General features: G+C 31.7%; 2 protein-coding genes and 1 long non-coding RNA gene across 4 annotated transcripts; 2 read left to right on the forward strand and 1 right to left on the reverse strand.

Moving 5' to 3' along the window:
• The first annotated feature begins 490 nt into the window (after window positions 1-490).
• LOC114189623 (aspartic proteinase 36-like) lies at window positions 491-5,389 on the forward strand. 2 transcript variants are annotated; one of them, XM_028078244.2, is made up of 10 exons: window positions 491-905; window positions 1,073-1,202; window positions 1,365-1,621; window positions 1,984-2,211; window positions 3,162-3,324; window positions 3,779-3,852; window positions 3,956-4,052; window positions 4,151-4,214; window positions 4,743-4,814; window positions 4,893-5,389. In XM_028078244.2, exons 1-10 carry the CDS (start codon window positions 688-690, stop codon window positions 5,042-5,044), a joined length of 1,455 nt encoding a protein of 484 aa, XP_027934045.1. In that variant the 5' UTR covers window positions 491-687; the 3' UTR covers window positions 5,045-5,389. The 2 variants fall into 2 exon arrangements, with proteins under 2 accessions (XP_027934045.1, XP_027934046.1); XM_028078245.2 differs by having other exon boundaries at window positions 491-899.
• A 1,337-nt stretch (window positions 5,390-6,726) lies between these two features.
• Window positions 6,727-8,903, forward strand: LOC114189959 (uncharacterized). The gene is made up of 3 exons (XR_014996579.1): window positions 6,727-6,861; window positions 6,962-7,040; window positions 8,363-8,903. It is a non-coding gene; the product is annotated as an uncharacterized LOC114189959 (long non-coding RNA).
• Window positions 8,904-11,267: 2,364 nt separating this feature from the next.
• On the reverse strand, window positions 11,268-14,400 carry LOC114189592 (Tetratricopeptide repeat (TPR)-like superfamily protein). The gene has a single exon (XM_028078198.2). It carries the CDS (start codon window positions 13,910-13,912, stop codon window positions 11,801-11,803), a length of 2,112 nt encoding a protein of 703 aa, XP_027933999.1. The 5' UTR covers window positions 13,913-14,400; the 3' UTR covers window positions 11,268-11,800.
• Window positions 14,401-22,070: the final 7,670 nt, after the last annotated feature.

Raw genomic sequence — 22,070 nt, forward strand, 5'->3', positions numbered from 1 at the left:
TATTATTATTTTTTATTTTAATGAAACAGTACTAAGATATTTTATTACATTTCAGGTGGAGGAGATATTTTATTGACAAGTTATTCGTTTAAATGGTAGCTCAATTATTTTAAGTTTTAAATTTAAATATTATAAATAAAAAATATAGTAATAAATTAACGTAATGATTAGATTCCTACTGTCAGAATATAAAAAATATATTATATAACGGATGGTATATGTTAAATACGGAAATACCACATAAAGATATATATATATATATATATATATATATATATATATATATATAAAATTATATAGTTTTTTAGTTTTTTTAATTGAAAATTATGACAGTAAATACAGTTAGTAAACCAAATATTCAGGATATTGATAATAATTTTGAAATTGAAGTATAATTAAAATTTGATAAATGAATTTAACATATTTTGACGGTGTGTGTTGTTATTATATGTATTTAAAGACATTAGAAAAACCCAAGTCACAGTGTTGCCCTGTGAGTTAATTAATAAGCAACATGAATTGAGCTGATTTTCCATAATCAGCAAAGAAAAATCTGTGACAAACTTTTCATTTCAATTTTCCTCTGTTCTCTGCGTTTCAACTTTCAATGAACCGAGTCCATCGCCATTCCCATTATTAGACAAAACAAAACCCAAAACCACACGCAATTTAAAAACACTAACAATAATGCGGTGTTGCATTCCTATGCTGTTGGCGGTGATAGCCGTGCTGGTGTCGGCGGTGCACGGCGCTTTCCTCCCTCTGGAGCGGAGCATTCCTCTGAGCCACCGCGCGGAGGTGGCGGAGCTGAGGGCTCGTGACAGAGCCCGCCACGCCCGAATGTTGAGCGGCATAGTCGACTTTGCAGTCCAAGGAACCTCCGATCCAAACACGGCTGGGTACGGGTAATCCATCGAAGTTTCTTTTTCTAAAATGCGTTTATTATTACATGTGGAACACAAAGATACGTTTATATACTTTAGTGCTAAGTTTTGTTTATTTATTTATTTAATTGACTTATTGAGAGTGATATTATTCAATATGGTGGTGATTTTTGTTTGTTTTTGTTCAGGTTGTATTATACCAAAGTGAAGATGGGAACACCTCCTAAAGAATTTAACGTTCAGATTGATACGGGGAGTGATATATTGTGGGTGAATTGCAATACTTGCAGTAATTGTCCTCAGTCTAGTCAACTAGGGGTGAGGATTTTGAATTTGATTTTGATTTTGGTGTTTAATTTGTTGAGTTGAGCTTCTTGTTATCATGCATACTTACTTTATGGTGCTTTGGTGGGAACCAAGATTTTTTATTTGGAGATTAATGTGTTGAGGATTTTGTTGGTTGTGTTTTGTGGAGTGCAGATTGAGCTTAATTTCTTTGACACGGTTGGGTCGTCCACCGCTGCGTTGGTTTCCTGCACGGACCCGATATGCACTACTGGGGTTCAAGGTGCTTCTGCTGAGTGCTCCACGAGGGCTAATCAATGCAGCTACTCCTTTAAGTATGGAGATGGGAGTGGGACCTCAGGTTATTATGTTTCGGATGCATTGTATTTTAACTTGATCGTGGGACAGCCTCCACTTCCACCGGTTAACTCTTCGGCTACCGTTGTTTTTGGGTGAGTCATTATGCTTGTCTATTATTGTGAATAAAGGTGTGTACACTTAATATGAGATTTGGAATATATGAAGAGTAGAACTGAATGTGGGATATGCTTTGTAAGAATGAAAAACGAAGGAGATGGGAAGATGGAGGTTAAATTGGCATTGTAAGATTTGTCAATAGGTTGATTTTTTTTAATAAACTGGGAGAAAAGGTTAATGAATAGGCCTTGCTTAAGTTGATGTTGTTCATTCTTTTTCCTGTGGCTTCTCTTCTGGTTTAATTTGCATATAGTTCCCTGTTTATGCTAATATTTGATATGGATTTTCCCATTTTTGTTTTAAATGGGACTGTTTTGGTTGATTGTATTGGAAATAGGTGTAGCATCTATCAGTCTGGAGATCTAACTAAGGCAGAGAAAGCAGTTGATGGAATTTTTGGGTTTGGCCCTGGTGCTCTATCTGTTGTATCGCAGTTGTCATCACGCGGAATAACACCCAAAGTCTTCTCTCATTGCTTGAAAGGAGATGGTGATGGAGGAGGCATTCTAGTTCTTGGCGAGATAAAGGAGTCAAGTATTGTTTATAGTCCGCTTGTTCCATCACAGTATTTCTCTTCTCTTCTTTTCTCATTTTCTTTCCCTGCTATGTTAATAACTTACCCCAGTATGACAATTTTTAGTAGATTGAGATTTTGTCATTTTTGAACCTAAACTGTTAATTTCTGATGCGTTAATTTGATTTTATTTTATTGCATTTATTCTAATCTTGATTTAGGTTAGTGTTCTTATTATATAATACATATTAATGATCCTGGAAGATCGTAACACATATGGGTTCATGCATCTCACGGGGAAGAAACATCGTTTCGGTTTCTGAAGATAATATTGTCTTGAAGACATCCATGGATCTATCACATGCTCTCCTGTCAAAATCCCTTTAGTTTCTCATCCTGTTTCACTTACACAAGCACAAAGTTTGAATCAACCTAGTGGTAGTATAGACCATTTTAAAATATTTTTTCAGAAGGCAAATATCTATAAATGAATATAATTGAAAAGATAAAATGCATTGTTTCAATTTAATGAAGCTAGTTTTATTCGTAATTTAGCAGAAAAAAAAAAGATATTCAAACTGACAGGAAAAATAGGGAAGAAAAAAAAATATTCAAATGGGTAGAAAATAATAGGCGAGAAAATGGTTGAGATGAATCTTCAATTGGAATATATTAACAATCAGATATTTTGTTATATTTTTCAAATCTTTTTATTTCATAAATTGTAAATAATATATTGTTTACTCTTATGTTATTAATACATGTAATGTAACTATACTAAAATAATAAAAAGTTATATATTTTTATATTGATAATAATATTGTACGATCTGAATAGATGTAAGTTTTTCTGAGTTTAGTTAATATTGCCCTCAAAAAATGTAATTAAAAATACTTGTATGATGGTTTTATTTCTATCTATAATTTCTTGTCTCTGTCAAATAATCTGTGGTTCTCTATGAGATATATTGCAGTGTATTTGACTGGTTGATCAAATCTCAGGCCTCATTACAACTTGAATCTTCAGAGTATTGCTGTCAATGGGCAACTCCTTCCAATTAATCCAGCTGTATTTGCAACGTCTAATGACCGAGGAACTATAGTTGACTGTGGTACAACATTGGCATATCTTGTTCAAGAAGCTTATGATCCTCTTGTCACTGCTGTAAGTTTCTTGTACCTTGGGCAAAACCTTGAAGTATTATACTGTGTTGGGCACAATATGGTCCTTTTTCTTGTTCATCACGAGAAATTGTAAATACTGAGGATAGTTTCTTACACTGTTGTTTGCATATGTTTTGTTTTATATGTTTTCTAAATATTCTGATTAACATATTTTCCCACTGAGTTCATTTGGATTCTTATACCTTTCTTTTATTATTTTTTTCTGGTATTAAGTTTTGATGTTTCAGTAATAGATTTAGGATAACCCCCCACCAATTAAACATCTTATTAAGGCTCACACCCTTTTCTATATTATATTAATATTATTCTAAAGAAGGGGTTTTCAAGGAGGCAAACAAATTTTTCCTTTTGTTTACTTACCCTACATTTTAAGGAATATTTTTTTACCTTATCTATAACATATATTGATGTTCAAATTCTAAACAAATGTGTAGATAACTACTGCTGTGTCACAATCTGCTCAGCTAACTAATTCCAAAGGAAGCCAGTGTTATCTGGTCACAACCAGGTCATTATGAATACTATAATTGTTGAGACTTTTGAATGACTTTTTTGTCATTAAATTTTCCTATTAGGATTTCGCATAACTCATCAGAGTTTATGTTTTACAGTATAGATGACATTTTTCCTTCAGTCAGTTTAAATTTTGAGGGTGGAGCATCAATGATTTTAAAACCAGAGCAGTACCTTATGCTTAATGGTTACCATGTAAGTATGTCTGTTAAATAACTCGTACATTTGAATAAGGAAGTTATTATTTGAAATTATATGTTGCTGATATGCTGAGGTGCCATCTGCTTAAACAGGATGGTGCTGAAATGTGGTGCATCGGTTTCCAGAATGTACAGGAGGGAGTCTCAATTTTAGGAGGTTAGATGCTAGACATTTTTTAACAGAATAAAATCCGCAGAACGCAATGAAAATAAAACAAATCACAAATCATGATTATGAAATGGTGCTCTTAAACAAAGAATAAGAAAAATGTCTTAATTATGTTTTCTGTACCAGTGGTAAACAGCTAGTGCCATCATATACCATTTAGAACTTATGGCTGGTTGCTTCTGCACAATTTCACATAACCCATTGTTGTTACAAAAAATCTTGAAAAGTAATAGTAGGTAGATGATTTTCTGAGTTCAGCAGCATTCTGGTGGAATACAATATGATCCAGAAAAGGTAGATTGTCTCATTTCATCCTTCAAGTACTACACAAATCAGTGTTATGGTAAAAAACAAAATTATTCTACTTTTGTACTTGAAAGCGTCATAATTATGCTAATCGTAAATTGGCCTGGCCATTTTTTTTTTCTGTAAATAATGCATCAATTGTATCAGATATACAAGTGATCTACCATGATGATTCGAAACTAATCAGAATTGTTTCAACTGGTTTGGCAGATATTGTCCTAAAAGATAAGATAGTTGTGTATGACTTGGCACATCAACGAATTGGATGGACTAACTATGACTGTAAGTTCACCAGAGAAACTCTTTCCTTCAAAGAGTATATATAATTCTATTGGGTCTTGAATTTTTATTTGGTGCTAGGTTCTTCGTCCGTAAATGTTTCTGTGACTACGAGCAAGGATGAATACATCAATGGGGGACAGCTAAGTGTCAACACCTCCGCAATACGATTTCTTTCTAATTTACTATCCGTAAGCATTGTGGCTCTGTCTTTGTACATGATGTTAGTATGAAAAAAATTTAAGTATGTGAAACGTTGGGAATCAAAGTCATCACTCGAGATAATGTAAAATTAAGTTTTCAACATTAATCATGGGAAAGTGATCAAGTGAGAAGTCAAAGATTTATGAATGAAGTAGCTCTGAAGAAATGGGGATTTGATAGAAGCTTGAAAAATGAAGATTTTAATGAAAGTTTCAGAAAGCAAAATTTTGACAGGACTTTGATTAGTAGAAATTTGGATGGAAGTTCAAAGAATGATTGGTTGAAATATCGGTGATTGTACGTACCCAATTTAGACAAGGTAAAACATAATGGTGATTAAAAAGGTTTATTAAAAAAGACTAATTATTTTTAAACGTTTCTGAAGTTTGAATAATTTGTCTATATTATGAACCTTTTATTTCTGTTCGATGACATAAATTGAATTGAACATCAAGTTTATTTCTTTACACCGTGCTCGTTTGAGGTTGAGTAGTAATGCGAAGACGGTTATATAGTAATTTATTTATGTTCGTCTGAAGAAGAGGAAGTCAGTGCATTTTGGATGTGGTTAAAGAAGTGCATTCGATCTCACCTTAAATGGAAAGATCTATGTGTAAAGAGAAAGTGAGAGATCCGATTTCAGATCAAATGGATTGGATCTATGAAAAAAAAAAGAAAATATATATATATATATATATATATATATATTAATTTATACTCGTTATTATATAAAAGTCAAAATAGTAATTTCACAAATACTTATACTAAAACATATTTTTGTAATTTATCATATCAATCTTATGATGCACCGATGCTTCAACTTGAGTCATGTATCTGTATTCGATATGTATCTGTGCTTGATTCTTTAGGATACTTTATTGATACTTATCAGTAAAATATCTAATTTATGAAGTCGTAATACAGCATAATAAAATATTTGAATAATGACTAAAATCAAGTAGTTATTTATGTAGTAACCAATTTAAGTATCAATTTAAAAACTAAAAATTATTGGTAACTAAAATAGTTTCAAAAAATTATAATTTGTCTCTAAATTAATAATTAAAATAATTTTTATTATGAATTGATTTATAAATTAGTCACTAATATTAACTATTAAGGTTTTGACTACCAAAATAATTAGTTTCAAAATTGGTTACTAACATTAGTTACAAAAGTTTTAACTACCAAAATAATTGGTTTCTAATTAGGAAATTGGTCTCTAACATATATTTTATTACTAAAATTAGTTAGAGTTTTCTTATAGTGATACTTTTATGATGACAATAATTTATATTTTTCTATGTCGACAACTTTAGTACATATAGTTTTAATTTTGATTCATACAATAACAATACTATATTTATTATATTTTTAAAAATTATTGTACACTTTTCAATATTCATATATCACGTATCGTATCGTATTATTTTCAAAATAAACGTATTGACGTGTTAGATACGTGTCGTATCCAATACACGTATCGTATCTATGCATCATAGCATCAATCAAATTTTTCATAAATTTTTACAAAAATTACTTCCAAATTTATTCAAAATCATCTTTAAATTCTTTAAAAAAATAACATAATTTATTCTCAAATTCACTCAAACTCATCCTGTAAGGTCCATTAAAATTGGCTCAATACTTTCTGCCCTAAAGTCAGTGGGCTACCCTTGTAAGTGGGCCTAAGGCCGGCCCAACAGATAAAGTCACTAGGTCTGCCCTAAACCTAACTTTTCCCTCATTTCAGAAACTGTTCCTGATCCTAAGAGCTGCAGCCGCACTTCTGCTAGGGTATTGCTTCCTCACTGTTTCAAGTTCGCTCAAGCCGTTCCTACTCCACGTAAGTGTCCTTTTTCCAGATTTTATGCCTTTCATCGATCTCCCTCCACTTTTTCCACGGTTAAAGTTTAGTAATAATGCGCCCTTGTTCCTACCTTCAGTTTTCAGCTCGTTAGTTCACTCGTAGAGCTGCAGTATCCGTCGTCCTGCCGTCAAGGCTTCTATTGACCCTTTTTACAGGTACGGGAAGTTAGGGTTTGAGCTAGGTTGTTTGTTTTCTGCCGTTCCTTGAGCTTGCGAACTGTTTGTATGGATTTAATCATTGTTCTGGATGTGTGGGCTGTTTTGTGTGTTTTGTTGGGCTAGATGATGAATCTGTTGCAGGTGAGACCAGGGCGAGAACTGATAACCTCGCCCAAGCGAGTCTGGAGGAGGCTCGCCCAAACCTATTTCGCGAAAAGTCGCCCAGGCGACCTGCTCATCAGTTTGAGCGAGCGAACCACTCGCCCAGGCGAGAGGGGTCTCGCCTAAGCGAGATCCCACAGTGGTTCCTGTTTCTTGTTTCGAGCCCTCGCCTAGGCGGAGGGGAACTCGTCTGAGCGAGACTGTCTCGCTTGAGCGAGGCTCTTCCGCCTGAGCGAGGGGCTGAGCGAGACAGAATGTGGTTTGGTTGCTTTGTTGCCCTTGGATTGAGTGGTAATTGCTTGGGTATGCTTGTATGTTGAGATGTATGTATATATATATATGATGGACCGCCATGTGTATGTGACATGATTCTTGAATGGAATGATGGGTATTGTGGAAGTTCGGCATGTGAAATTTATGAGTGAGCTGGAACTTATGGGACATGTTATTGATATGAGGTGAGGCCCTATACTCATGGGGAGGTGGTGATAAATGGTATGGATTCAACATGCGATACGAATGAGGTGTTATTTTGTTGAGATTGACGTGGGATTGTGAGCATGATTGCTATTCTCTTATCGTGGTTTTATGCCTGTTGGGTCCGTGTCAGTGCGTAAGTCCTTGGGGATCTCTAGGTGAGATTCTCGGGGCCGCGCTTGAGTGGTCGGGACGTAATTCCATGGCCCCTGTTAGTGGGTGTCCATGGTGGTGCCCCATCTGTATAACTAGGTAAGGATTCAAGTTAAGGTTGCATGCTGACACTCTAAGGAGCCAGTTAGTCTCACTTAGAGTGGATTGACTCCTGTGGTGAGAGTAGCAGAAGGCCTGAAATTCATTAAGGGCTAACCTTATGGTGAGGGAAAATTGATCTATCGTAACACTTGTAACACTTTGCTCGGGGGTGAGCAGCTCGGGGGTGAGCAGAGGTATCCACCACAAGTGCGGGCATCCGCTGAATCCGACCAGGTTATATGTATCCGGATAGTGTATTGAATGAAGAGTCATGCTTGGTTGTTGTGTGGGTATGGGATGATAAAAATATAATTGACTGTATGATGCATATGTTATTGGCTCTAGCTTACCCGTTTTGTTGTATGGTTGTATTGTACGTGGTTGTTCTTTCTTGCGATGATCATCAATGTAATTGATGGGAGCAGATGGGCGAGATTCTCGTGGTCAGCAAGGGAATGGAGATTCTGCTGCCTAGTCCGCGTGGATTGGACTATAGCTTCCTTTGGACTTTTCTTTAGGGCTATGGCCCCTGTATTTCGTTGTTACTGGATTGTAAACTTTTAGTTAAACCGTTATCCTGCTTTTGTTGGCATCGTGGTGTGCCTAGTTTTGGTAGGAGAAATGTTGAGAACCCCAAGACTGCGTTGTTATACTATCCTATATGAAGCGTTTCCTTTAATTACGTTTATAAATTAAATGGGTCGTTACACATCCACCTTCTTTTTCTCAAATCTTTTCACTCAAATGAACATAGACTTGGTAAAGTATTTTGATGGTTTTAACACTAATATGTTGACTAACACATCGTAGTTTTTTTTTTTTTTTTCATTTACTCATCTCTTTCCGTGCTCTTTGCCATGCAAGATGGCTTTTTGTTGGCCTCACCATTTTAGTGTATTGAGTTCGTTTATCATTCATATATATATATATATATATATATATATATATATATATATATATATATATATATATATATATATATATATATATATATGATTTTCTTATCCATCTGAATGGACAACTAGGTTCCCTGCTGATAAAGCAAAAACAGGGTAATTAACCGGGTCTAGAAATTTTTAAAGGAAGAGGATAGAAATCCTCAGAAAAGGAATTTATTTTATAAAAGAATTTGAATTGCCTTATGATAAAATTTGAATAAAATATTTGAAAAAAAAATTAAAATTTTAGAAATTTAAGGAAGGAAAATAATTATTTAAAGTTATAGGATTTTAAATTCTGTCAAAAAATGAAGTGAGTTTTTTTTGTTTTTTTTTGCTAACTTTAATTGAGGTAAATTTTCAGCAAAACTTATTAAACTGTTAGTTACTGACCATCGATATCAAAAATTAACTTTTACTAATAACATTGAAAAAACAATTTTATTTATTTTTACTAAAATAATTATGGTCAGCATTATTCAATCTTAATTAAGAAATTAATATCGACTAAAAACAACTCTGATTCATATTTTGAGTTATTAAATATTTTTAAATATTAAGATAAAATATAGGATTTGGTAATAATTGAAATATTTTATTTAAATAGAAAAGTAATAGTTCAATAAGTCTGAATTTTTTTATTCAAATAAATTATTTAAAAAATGAAATAATTGTCTATTCAAATATATGTTTACGACTATCTTTTAAATGGAAAGGGAACAGAGCCTCCACGAAAGAAAATCCTTTGGAAGGAACTACACTCAACCTTTTCTTCTTTGTTATTCTTGAAGAACTAGTTCGAGTTATTACACTTCTTCGTGTTAGTCTATAACAACAATGTCTTATTGAGATTCAAGATTAGCTAATGATGAGTCATTTACCGGTAATCGATCATTTGAAAATTAGGGAGAGACCAGTTAACTAATTAGTAGCTTCTGAGTTTCAAGCTCTCAATCATAATCTATTTATGCAATCAGCTCAATCATATAAATGAAGGAATTAGTCCATGGTCTTCAATTAAACATTCCTTGGCTGAATCAAAGAATACACATAAAGAAACAGGACTAACAAAGCATTCATTACAATAGTTAACAACTTGTACCATGATCATTTCCCTTTTCCCTTTATCTGCCGCTGAATACACCTAGTGGAACACCAGCTTTTGTACTCGTGTAATTTTGCATTCAATTTAGATTAAAACAACAAAGTCATGTGAAGCCACCTTCTCCCAAATGCACCAACCATAATTATATTACGATTGTGATAGTTAAAACAACAAAAGTAAGAGTGATATAGATCATAAAAATTCTCCTTCAAGTATTACACCTATAAATCTGCAGACTGCCTAATTTATTTATAAATGTTTCAGACCAAAGGTTTCTAGCCATTAATATATATTTCTTGAGAACTACAGCAATAAATTTTTACTGTAGAATATGATTGACATGCTTTGGTTCAATTTAAGGCCAATTAACAATTAGAGAGCCAAACAATTATACTCCTCAAAATGCTTTCATGTTCAAAACAATTTATATAGCTAAGCCAGTAGCTCAAAATGTTAATGACTTATACCACCATCTGGACCCGCTGTATCTGTCACTAGTATCTATAAAACATTATCTTACTTTACATATATAGACATATATAGTAACTGCAGGAATATATAGGGGACCCTTTAATTTCTTGTGTTTTTAAGGGATTTGATTTCTGTATAATTCATAATAGAAGGCCAGAGAGCCATAGAGTTTTTCCCCTAACAAACTGCATCTTTCACCTTCATCCTTATAGTTTTTGTAGTTATGTTTAATCTTATAGTATTGAACAGTGCCAACATAGGAGCCGCTTCAGTTAGTTTCCTTTGCAAAATACAAATAAAAAATGATCCCAACATTTTTTTATCAGTGTTACCAAATTAGTAGCATACCAGTAAAGAATTTGGTGCATATTACGAGTTTAGGGCTAAATCAGTATTAATTCTAGTGAATGAGACTATAACTGTGTCAGAATTAGGATGCATCGAGGCTAAATTTGAGATTCCAAAATGCCTATAAAGATTGTATTACAGAAAAGCTTGATTTAGTTAACATGATATTCACCAACTTTTATATAGGGATATCGGACGAGCATCTTGTACAGAATGAGAAATACATTTATGAGGATTTGGTGCATATGATGGTGATCGAGTATTAGATGAGATAATTCTCACTTCTTCTGTTTAAAACAACTACACAAATCTATACCAGTAAATTTAACTACTAGATGCCAAGAGATGTATTGAACTAATGTTAGACATGATCCACCATAAGCAAATAATAATATGTGCTCGGCCAGGTAATGTAATCTTGGTAGAGCTGCCCTAACAAGATTAAGAAATATACAGATAAAAATAGGCATCATAAAAACATAAATGTTTACCACAATACCATAAAAAACAAATTCACCAGCAGGAATGAGCCCCTCTCAACTAATGTACTTAATTCTCAAGTTGCTCAGAGTGAAGAAATCAAATTGCAGAAAAGTGCCTGCAGAGGTATTTTCTAAACACACAACTTTTACAATCCAAGTACCAGCAGGTCAACTGAAAGGCTATCAACTACAATGCCGTAAACATAAGCTGTCTACCGTTAAGAGCTATTGAAAAAATAAAAAATAAAAAATGAAAATTTTCACTAATTAATTATAATAAGGGGGTACACTATATATAATCTAAAAGATGTCAGCAATAATGGCCTTGTAAGTGTCATCATATAGCTTTCAGGAATTAAAGTAATATTCTAATATCTTGATGCCATCCATAAAGTACTTTAACCATTTAGGTTTCAAGGTATTTTTATGGCGGCAACATTTTGTTTGGAAGGGATATGTATGCTTTGGTTCTGCCATTGGATAACTTCTCATCAGATTTAATGTTCCACATAGCCGATACTAGAACTGTATTTCCTGTGACAATTTTGGACGATCATAACCTTCTTCCCTCATTTTTACATCTAATTTTCTCAGCATTTCATAAATCTGATCAGATTCACAATGCAATCTATCACCAGCAATGAAACTGTAAACTTTATCCTTTATCTCAACCATGCTTTGACCAACAATCTTCTTCAACCTATTCTCCTTTATCAATGTCCTGACTTTTGCAGCATCAAGCCAATTATTGTCCACACAATATATATTTGATAACAGTATATAATACCCTGCATGATTAGGGTCTAACAGGAAAAGATTCTGAGCTGCAAACTCCCCCATCTTTATATTTTCATGTATACGACATGCACCAAGTAAGGCTCCCCATACATGAGGGCCAGCTTGCATGGACATGCCATTAATCAAGTCCAAGGCCCTATCCAACTCTCCCATTCGACCAAGAAGATCAACCATAATCCCGTAATGCTCTGAATTGGGCATCAATTGATACTCATTCACCATGACGTGAAACATCTTTATCCCATCTTCGATCAAACCTGCATGACTACAGGCAGATAGAATTGAGACAAAGGTTACTTCGTTAGGCTGAACATCTGAATGATTAGTCATCTCATAAAATAATTTCAAAGCCTCTTCTCCTTGCCCATGGAATCCATATGCGGAAATCATTGAGCTCCAGGTAACAACATCTTTATGTGCCAATCCTTTAAAAAACTTGTTAGCATCATCTATGCTACTACATTTTGCATACAACTCTATGAGTGACGCTCCAACAAATTCATTATTTTCAAATCCACTTTTAGTTACAAAAGCATGAAGGCACACAGCTTGTTGAAGAATTCCTAATTCTGAACTTGCAGTAAGAATCTTCACAAGAGCAATAGCATCAGGTCGTGTTCCACTTGATAACATGTTGCAAAAAAACCCCAAGGACATGTGTGCCATTCCAACTTCAGCATACCCACTAAACAAAACAGCCCAAGAAACTACATCTTTATTGGGCATTCTGTTAAAAAGGTCAATTGCTTTTGCAGGCGAAAAACACTTCATGTACATATCAATAAGAGCTGTAGAGACAATGATATCCAACTCGAATCCATAGTTGATTGCCAATTTATGAATATGTGTACCTTCTTCCAAATTTGAACTGGAAGCACAAGCTCTCAATGCACTAACTACTGTAACTCTATTGGGTTCAATTCTTTTATCTATCATTTCATTGAAAAGATCTAATGCATTGGTTTCAGCTCCATTATCAGCATAACAGGCAATCATTGAGCTCCATGATATAATATCCTTATTTGGCATTTCCCTGAACAAATTAGTTGCACTCTTAATGGAACCAAGTTTTCCATACATATTTAGCATAGAATTGGCCAAACATAACTTCGTGTCAAAACCCCTTCGTTTCACAAATCCATGTACACTTCTTCCTGTATTAAAATCAGATAACTGGGCACAAGCAGAAGCAGCGCTAACAAGTGTTACTGGATCGGGACTTACTTGCTCCAACACAACCATTCGGGAGAAAAATGCAAGTGCAAGTTCGGGACAGCCATTCTGCTCATACCCAGTAACTATTGAAGTCCATAAAACGACATCTGGTTTTGAATACTCAGTAAACACGTTCACAGCATCATTCATTTGTTCACATTTTGAGTACAGCTCAATCAGTGCAGACCCTACATACATGTCATTATCTATCTTCCCCTTCTTGAGGAATCCATGAATCATTTTACCCTGCTCAAGCTTCCGCAAACCTGCACACGATTTTAGAGCAATAGACAGTGTGTAATTGTCAGGTCTTTCCTCACTTGATACTGCATTGGCACTCATTTGATAGAACAGAGACAAAGTCTCTACCCATCTTCCCTCCATAAAGTAGCTCCTAAGCAAAGCATTCCACAAATACGCAGTTCTGCAAGTTGTTTCTTCAAACAGCCTATGTGCATGAAAAAGGGATGCATATCTAGCATAAAGAACATTAAGCTTGGTAGCAACAAAACTATCATGGGCGAGACCCACTTTCAAACACTGTGAGTGCAACTGTGTAACTGATATCTTACTACAGCAAGTCCCCAATAGTTTGACTAAAAGATCCCTCCTTTTCATGTACAATGACTGATGACTTCTATAACCTAAAGACCATCTCAACTAATTCATAGCTTCTGAGTTTCAAGCTCTCAATCATAATCTATTTATGCAATCAGCTCCGTTTATAGTCGCTATAGCAATCAGTTGAAAAACCATGTAACTATATCAATTACTTCATGGACTTTACTTAAACATACCTTGGTTGAATCAAAGAAGAACAAACCTAGAGAAACAGGACGAACAAAGCATTCATAATTAACAACTTATGCCATTATCATTCCCCTTTTCCCTGTACGTGAGATGGCAGCAGGAACCACATCACAATCTCAAATTTCCTTTAGCAATATGGCACAAGTTCCAACACATTTGTAATCATTAGTTTCAATGAAAAAATAAAACCCTAATTCGTGTAGAAAGCTTTGATGAAGGAAAGATAACACCGTTTTGGAGACGCTCTTTGAAAACGAAATTGGAATAGTTCAGGGATTGAAAAGAAACAAATTGGAAATTTTGTAAAATCTATATTTTACAAAATCAGTAGTTTTTGTCCGGTTAATTTACATACACGGCTCAATTTCCTTTTTAATTTACGTGGGGTCTATTTTTAAAATTTTTACGAAATTGAGTGCAGTCATCTATAAAAATATAAAGGAGATCATTTTTTGTGTCCCTTATAAAAATATATAAAGGACGTTACGATCCCTCATTAAATTGACATCGAAATTACTTTTTATATAAATTTTATAATGATATTCTTACTAAAATTGGCATTTTTATTAAATATTTGGCTTAAATATATTATTGATCACAATTTTTGTAAATTTTGTTTCATTTCGTCCTCATTTTTCCAAAATATTCAAAATGGTTCAAATTTTTTAAAATTGTGGTCAATTTAGTCTTTTTTTACATACATAGTTTAAATCGTTAACGGAAGGTGAACAATAAGTGTCACATATCACTTCGTGGTTTTTTTTAATTTTAATTTTATTTTTTTTAATTTTTTATTTTAAAAATATTGTCCATGTGTCAAGTTAGCATTGTAACACAGTGTCAGTGTCACATGTCAAGCTAGTGTCACTGCCACGTGTCAAGTAAGTGTCATTGTCATGTGTTGGTGTTTCATGATTTATATTCAATTTGGCATCAATTTTCATTAATTTTGTTCAATTTAGTCCCAATTTTCATTATTTTTGTTCAATTCAGTCTCAACTTTTTCTCTTTTCAAATTGACCAAATTTAATTTTTATATAAATGTTATACTGAAAATTTTATTTTTATTAAAATTCACATTTATTTTAAATATTTCTTTCATTACTTTTATATCAAACCTAATTATTGGAAGGAAATTATTATTATTATTATTATTATATATATATATATATATATATATATATATATATATATATATATTTGATTCTTGCTACATATCAAAAATATGGTTAAAGTTAGTTTAAAATTAAAGGAAAAATTCTTCATTGTTTTTAAAATTAGAAGGAAAATTCTTTATTATTTTTTAAATGATAAAGAAATTTCTTAATTATTTTTAAAACTAGAAGGAAAGTTCTATATTATTTTTAAAATTAGAAGAAAAATTCTTTATTATTTTTTAAATGATAAGGAAAATTCTTAGTGTAAATTTAAATATTAATAAAAATAAAAAAATCAATATAAAATTTATTTAGAGATTAAATTTGTTCAATTTGGAGATGGACAAAATTAGGATTGATTTGAACAAAAAACAAAATAAAAATTGAGACTAAATTGAACAAAATAAACAAAAATTATAACCGAATTGAATATAAGTGACACTACCTTGACACATGACAATGACACTAACTTGACATGTGACAATGAAACTAACTTGACATGGACAACATTTTTAAAATTAAAAAAATTTAAAAAGAAATTAAAAAAAAATTCACAAAGTGACACATGGCAGTTACTGTTCACCTTTCGTTAATGATTTAAACGACATTTGTAAAAAGGACAAAATTAACCATAATTTACAAAAATTATGACCATTTTGAACATTTCAAAAAAATAAGAACCAAACTAAACAAAGTTTACGAAAATTGGAACCAATAATATATTTAAGTCTAAATATTTTTAAACAAGCTTTTTGTTTTTAGTTTTATTATTAAACAAAGTTAAACTTCAAACTTAATTTCAATAGTTAACCATTTTGTCATTATATATAAAGGTATCAATTGTACCATATTATACAAACTTAGTGAAGATTAAAAATCAAATAATTTGTCACACATAAGTTTAGGAATTAAATTTAAAGTTCAAAACAAAACCACACTTTAAAGTTTTGTATAGAATTTAAAGTTAATTTAAAAATATTTTAAGAAATATTTAATAAAAATGTTAATTTTAGTAAGAATATCACTCTAAGATTTATACAAAAAAGTAGATTGAGTCTCAATTTAGGGAAAGACAATATTCTTTTATTTTTACAAAAATTAGGACTAAATTGAAACTAAAAACAAATACATGGATCAAATTGAACCATTTTGACTCGTGACACAATTGTGAAATGATATGTGTAAAAAATAAAAAAAAAATTACAAATTTAAAAAAAATCATTTAAAAAAAAAAGAACCAAATTGAGACAAAAAAAAACTTGAAGACCAATTTAACACTATTTGACAAAAACAAGGACCAAAAGAGTAATTTAACCATTTTCTTTTTAATTTATGTGGGGTCTATTTTTAAAATTTTCACGAAATTGAGTGCAATCATAAAAGATAAAATATGTCCACTTTAACATACCTGTAAGAGAAAGTGTCCTATTACCTTTATTTTTTTCAGAGAAGTCTACACACTAATGACAACTTTAGTTTTATATATTTTTGTGGTTCAATTGAAATAATATTGGGAACGATGACTTTTGTTTTTTTATGAAGTCGTGAGACGCATGAAGACTTCAGTTTAATTTTTTTAAGGATTAAATATGTTTTTGTCCTTCAAATTTAAGTGAAAATTAGAATTAGTCATTCTTTAAAATTTTTACCCAATTTAGTCACTCAACTTTGAAACTGCGTGAATTTAGTCATTTTAACCAAATTTTATTAAGTTTATTTGATATTTCAAATGTGTTTCATGATAGCATTTCAAATATGTCAAACAATATAAACAACTCAAATGCCACCTTGAAATACACATTTTGAAACGTTAAATAAACTTAACACAACTTGGTTAAAATGAATAAATCCACACAGTTATAATGTTGGGAAACTAAATTGGAACAAAGTTTCAAAAGGTGACTAATTCCAAAAACATATTTAACCTTTTTTTAGTTGTGAACTTATTTTTTTAATTTATTTTTATTATTTATTTAAATATATTATTAAATCTTTTAAAGTAAATTGATTTATAATTTTTATTTTGTTATATTTTAATGATTTGTTTTTTGTTTTTTATTTAACTAATTTAATATTTAAAATAATTTAATTAATTAAATACTTGATAAAGATAATTACGGTAATAAAATTGAGATTACTTAATATAACAAATTTAATAGAGTGCAAATAAATAATACAAAATGATACATCATTGCCTATATGGACAATTTTTCGATTATGACTTTCGTTACAACAATAAGAACATTTTTTTGGCTTATTCTTAATTGATTTATTGAACTTTGTTCATTTTTCTTGAGTAACATGGTGATATCTTTTGAGTATTGATGTCATACCTGCAACATGCATTGTGATTTTATTCATCTTTAACGAACCAAGAATTAGTTCTTTCAAAATTTTTTTAATAAGAGCAATGATCAACAATGAACATGTTCCCTTTAAAATTGAAGTCAAGCTTTCAGCTAGGTTGGTTGTCATATTCTTATACCTCTTGCCTTCATTAAATGCTTGAGTCCACTTTTCTAACACTATTTCATCTATCCATGAGACCGCTTGTGGGAACCCTAATCACATAGCTAATAATTTTTCTTGAATAGTAAATTATTTCATTTGATAACCTGCAAGAATATAGTCAATTAAATAATGTAAATGGTTTGGGATGGAATGTAAGGTGTATGCTGACAAATTTGAATACCTATGTTAATTAGTTGTCTCTTCAACTTTGCATTTTTCAAATTTTTTATTGAAGTTGGATGCAATATGTCGTATGCAATATACTGATTGTAGGCCTTCATCCTCCAATCTAACTTCTTCTGATTGTAATGCTAACAAGATACCTAATCCTTTATCTGTTATGAAGCATAAGTTAGGTTGAGGTGTTACATACTAATGCAAATTTTGGAAGAACCAAATCAATGCATCCTTCATCTCTCCTTCAACAATTATGAATGCTAGAGGGAAGATGTTTCTATCACCATCCTGAGCAATTACAACCAATAAAGTGGATTGATATCTTTCAGTAAAAAATGTTTCGTCTACTTAAACAATTGGCTTGCAATAATTAAAACCTTCAATGCAAGGTTTGAAAGCCCAAAACACACGCTCTAAGATGAAACAAGATGTGTCTTGCTTTACTATAGTGGAGTTCCATCAGGTTGATAGAGTCATGCACTAATTTGGATTTTGTCAATCTATTTCTCCCTTGCCATTAAACTTGGACAACCTTCATAAAGACGATATGAGAGGAAGAATAGAAAGAAATTGGCCCTAATATCATCAACAATGGATAAGAATGTGGAATGATCGATACAATCGTCTAATTGAAGGAGATCAATTCCACGGGAATGACCATTTGCGTGATACTATGCCATATATGCAATGGTACATACAACATATTATCCGTTACATAACACCACAACCTTTATCTAAATTAGGCAACGATGTAAGTTCATTTTCTAATACATTTTAAATGCTAATAATTGACTTTCAAGCTAAATTAACCACTCTATTTGCAACAGTATGACACACTACAGGAGCCTCAACATCCACAACCTCCTTGACAATTTGATCATATTGGATCTTCTTCTGCTACTGTTGAACAGTTTCAACTGGAATATGGTGCTCAGTTTGGCATATTTCAATTACCCTAAATGTTTGGATACATGGGCAATATTCACAACATGGTTGATCCATCTTCATCTATACGTTAGGTTCCTTCCAAATACACCATCTTTCCATCTGAACCTAACTTCGTTTCAAGTTCATCTCAATATATTCAAAACCTCTCTAACCACACCATTATCTACTTACAATTCAACTCCACCTATGGATTGTTATTGACCTACAATGTCTTTGCAGCCATATGATGACGACAATGGGGATAATGAAGATGAAAATGGTCAAAATGATGATAATATTGAACAATAATTTATCATGTTAGTTGCACTATCATCGCAGTCACCTACCAAGCATGGAGGTCACCAAAGACCTAGAAGACAACGAAAAAGGTCATCATGTGACACTGATTCACACCGACAAATATTTATAATGGAATAATGTATTTCATTTTAGTTATTTTATTTTCATTATTTTTAATTTCCTCAATTTTCTACTAATATAATTAACACTTTTTCTTTATTTTATTATTTTGTCGTGTATTAAATTAATTAAATCTATTTTAAACATTAAATTAGCTAAATAAAAAAAATCATTAAAATATAACAAAATAAAAATTATAAAATCACTTTACTTTAAAAATATTAAAAATACACTTAAATATATAATAAAAACAAATTATAAAGAAGTTTTCAATAAAAAAAATCAAACTAAAGTCTTCACGCATATGACCACTTCACACTTTAAAGAAAAAAAAAATCTAAAGTCGTCACTCCTAATACGATTTCAGTTGAAACAAGAAAAAAAATAATTGAAGTTGTCATTGGTGTGAAGATCTTCACACAAAAAAGCCCTATAATGTCGCCCCTATAATGTTTGCCTAAAAAAAACCCAACGTTAAAAATGACTGGTGGCATTTTTGTAAATTATAGGATTTTTTTAATGTCTGTCCATTCCGGATCAGAAGTAATTTAACGTTTGCCCCTCGAAACCCCGACGTTATTTAAAAAAGGACGTCGGCCTAGTCACCCCCAACGTCACTTAACATCTGACCACAGCTAGCACTGACGTTAATTAACGTTGGCTCACACTCCCCCGACTTTAATTTTTAATTATCTCTACGCGAAACGCAGAAACGCTACACTGTTTCCTTACAGCACCATTGCTTCCGCAAATTTTCCCCGACGGCGACCACCATTTCGACCTCCTCCAGGTGAGTTTTGAACGTTTTCTACCACCAAACTTGTTGGGATTTGATTGTGGATTGATTTTAGGCATTTTGAACCAAATATTTTGTATTTTCATCCCCATTTGCAGTGTTTTGAGATTCATCTCACTTGCTCTTCGTCCCCATTTGGCCAGCAGTGAGCGGAGACCCTAGCCTCCCTCTTCAAGTTCATCTTTCAATTTGGTACAAGAGATTAAATTTTCATTTCTTTGATTTGTTCTTTATCTCTTATTCATTGGATGTATATAATTGCTTGTATTTTTTTTATTTGCCATTGTAGTTTTAATCTTAGACTATATTTTTTGTCTATTTCTTTTTTATTTGAATTTTTTTAATAATGTTTGTAAAGTTAGGAAATAAAATTATATTTATTGTTAGATGTTGCATGTTTAAATAATTCTAATTGTATTTGATTTTTTAATATTATTGTTGCATTAATTGTTGTTTTATATATGTAGATTTATTATACTTTTAGTATACAGTTTGCGTCATACATTAATGGGTAGGTATTTTTTGCTTGTAATATTTTATGAAGTATTATTAATTATTTTGGCTAAGTACTTGTGATTGATGATAGGTACCATTGGCAACTATTGGTCATCATTCCAAGATAATGCACAGTTGTATGGTTTTGTTCATGCCATAGTAAGATTCTACCTGCTTTGAAAAACATGTTACAAAAGTAAGTATTACTTTTTTTCAATGATAACCTATGTATCTACTTAGTTATATTAAAACTAACATATGTTTTATGCTTCCAAAATTTCATTAGAATTGTGGATAAGCCTAGAGGCCAACAACTTAAAAGTATTATATCTAAAGGTTAGAACTCATTCATTTTTAAGTTATTGATTTCTGCATGTCAACTTATGACTTTGATATGTGATTATTTTATTTGTAATGTTTAGTGTAACAAGCAAGAAGATTCATGAGAATGTGGATATTATGTCATGTCTTGGATAAGAACAATCATTTGAGCTGTAATTAAAGATGATTAGATAGAGGTAATTTTATATGTATATATATATATATATATATATATATATATATATATATCATTCACATATTATAAATCATATCAAACTTTAAAGAATGATATTCATACATAATGAAATTGTATTACTTTTTCAGTGGTTCAAGAATTCATCACCTCTACCAGATGACATTATCCACACATTAAGACAAGAGTGGACAACATATCTATTAGAAAGATGAAGTTGATACCACGAAAATTAGAACTCCTTTCAAAAACTTTGTTGGACAAAAATTTCATGTTGAAACTTTTAGTTTGGTGTTATTTGTATTAATTTAGAATGCTAAAGTGTTATTAGATATAACTATAAGTCCTGAATTGTGTTGAAAATATTATGAAACTATTATGGGAATTTTTTTATTTTTCAAGTGTGGAAATGTTGTAAAAACAACCAAATTTAAAAAAAAAACAACATTATTTGACGTCTAGTGGTGCTATGACAGATGTCAAATAACGTCGTCCAAGGTAAGCCCCAACGTTATTTGACGTCTGTCAGAGCATCATCAGACGTCAAATAATATAGTTTTTTGGCACCATTCAGCACGAAAATTGACGTCTGCTCCCTTTTGCCTCGACATTGGATAACGTCAGACTCTTCTATCCCCGACGTTAATTGATGTCTGCTATAATTTTTGACGTTATTTTGACGTCTCTCAGTACGATGTCAGTATTTGGGCAAACGTCAAAGGTCGAAAATATTGAACGTTAAAAGTCTTTTTTGTGTTAATGAAACTTCTCAAAAAAAAGATAAAAATAAAAGTCATGACATGTAATACAACTTTAGTTATCACAAGTATGTTAAAGTCGAAATCCCTCTTACAACATCACCCAATTTTGTAATATTTTTAAAAACAAATCCATTTACGTAAATTAAAAACTACATTAACCTATGTAAATTATTCATTTTCGTTAATCCTAATTTTGCATTTTTTTAGT

The sequence above is a fragment of the Vigna unguiculata genome, chromosome 7 (genome assembly GCF_037176805.1).
Source record: "Vigna unguiculata cultivar grain cowpea cultivar isolate G323 ecotype 2 chromosome 7, ASM3717680v1, whole genome shotgun sequence".
Classification (NCBI taxonomy): Eukaryota; Viridiplantae; Streptophyta; class Magnoliopsida; order Fabales; family Fabaceae; genus Vigna; species Vigna unguiculata.

Coding starts and splice junctions, on each gene's coding strand:
- LOC114189623 (XM_028078244.2), top strand. CDS start 688: ATGCGGTGTTGCATTCCTATGCTGTTGGCGGTGATAGCCGTGCTGGTG. Junction 1,622..1,983: donor TCGGCTACCGTTGTTTTTGG/GTGAGTCATTAT, acceptor TATTGGAAATAG/GTGTAGCATCTATCAGTCTG. Junction 3,325..3,778: donor ATGATCCTCTTGTCACTGCT/GTAAGTTTCTTG, acceptor ACAAATGTGTAG/ATAACTACTGCTGTGTCACA.
- LOC114189592 (XM_028078198.2), bottom strand. CDS start 13,912: ATGAAAAGGAGGGATCTTTTAGTCAAACTATTGGGGACTTGCTGTAGT.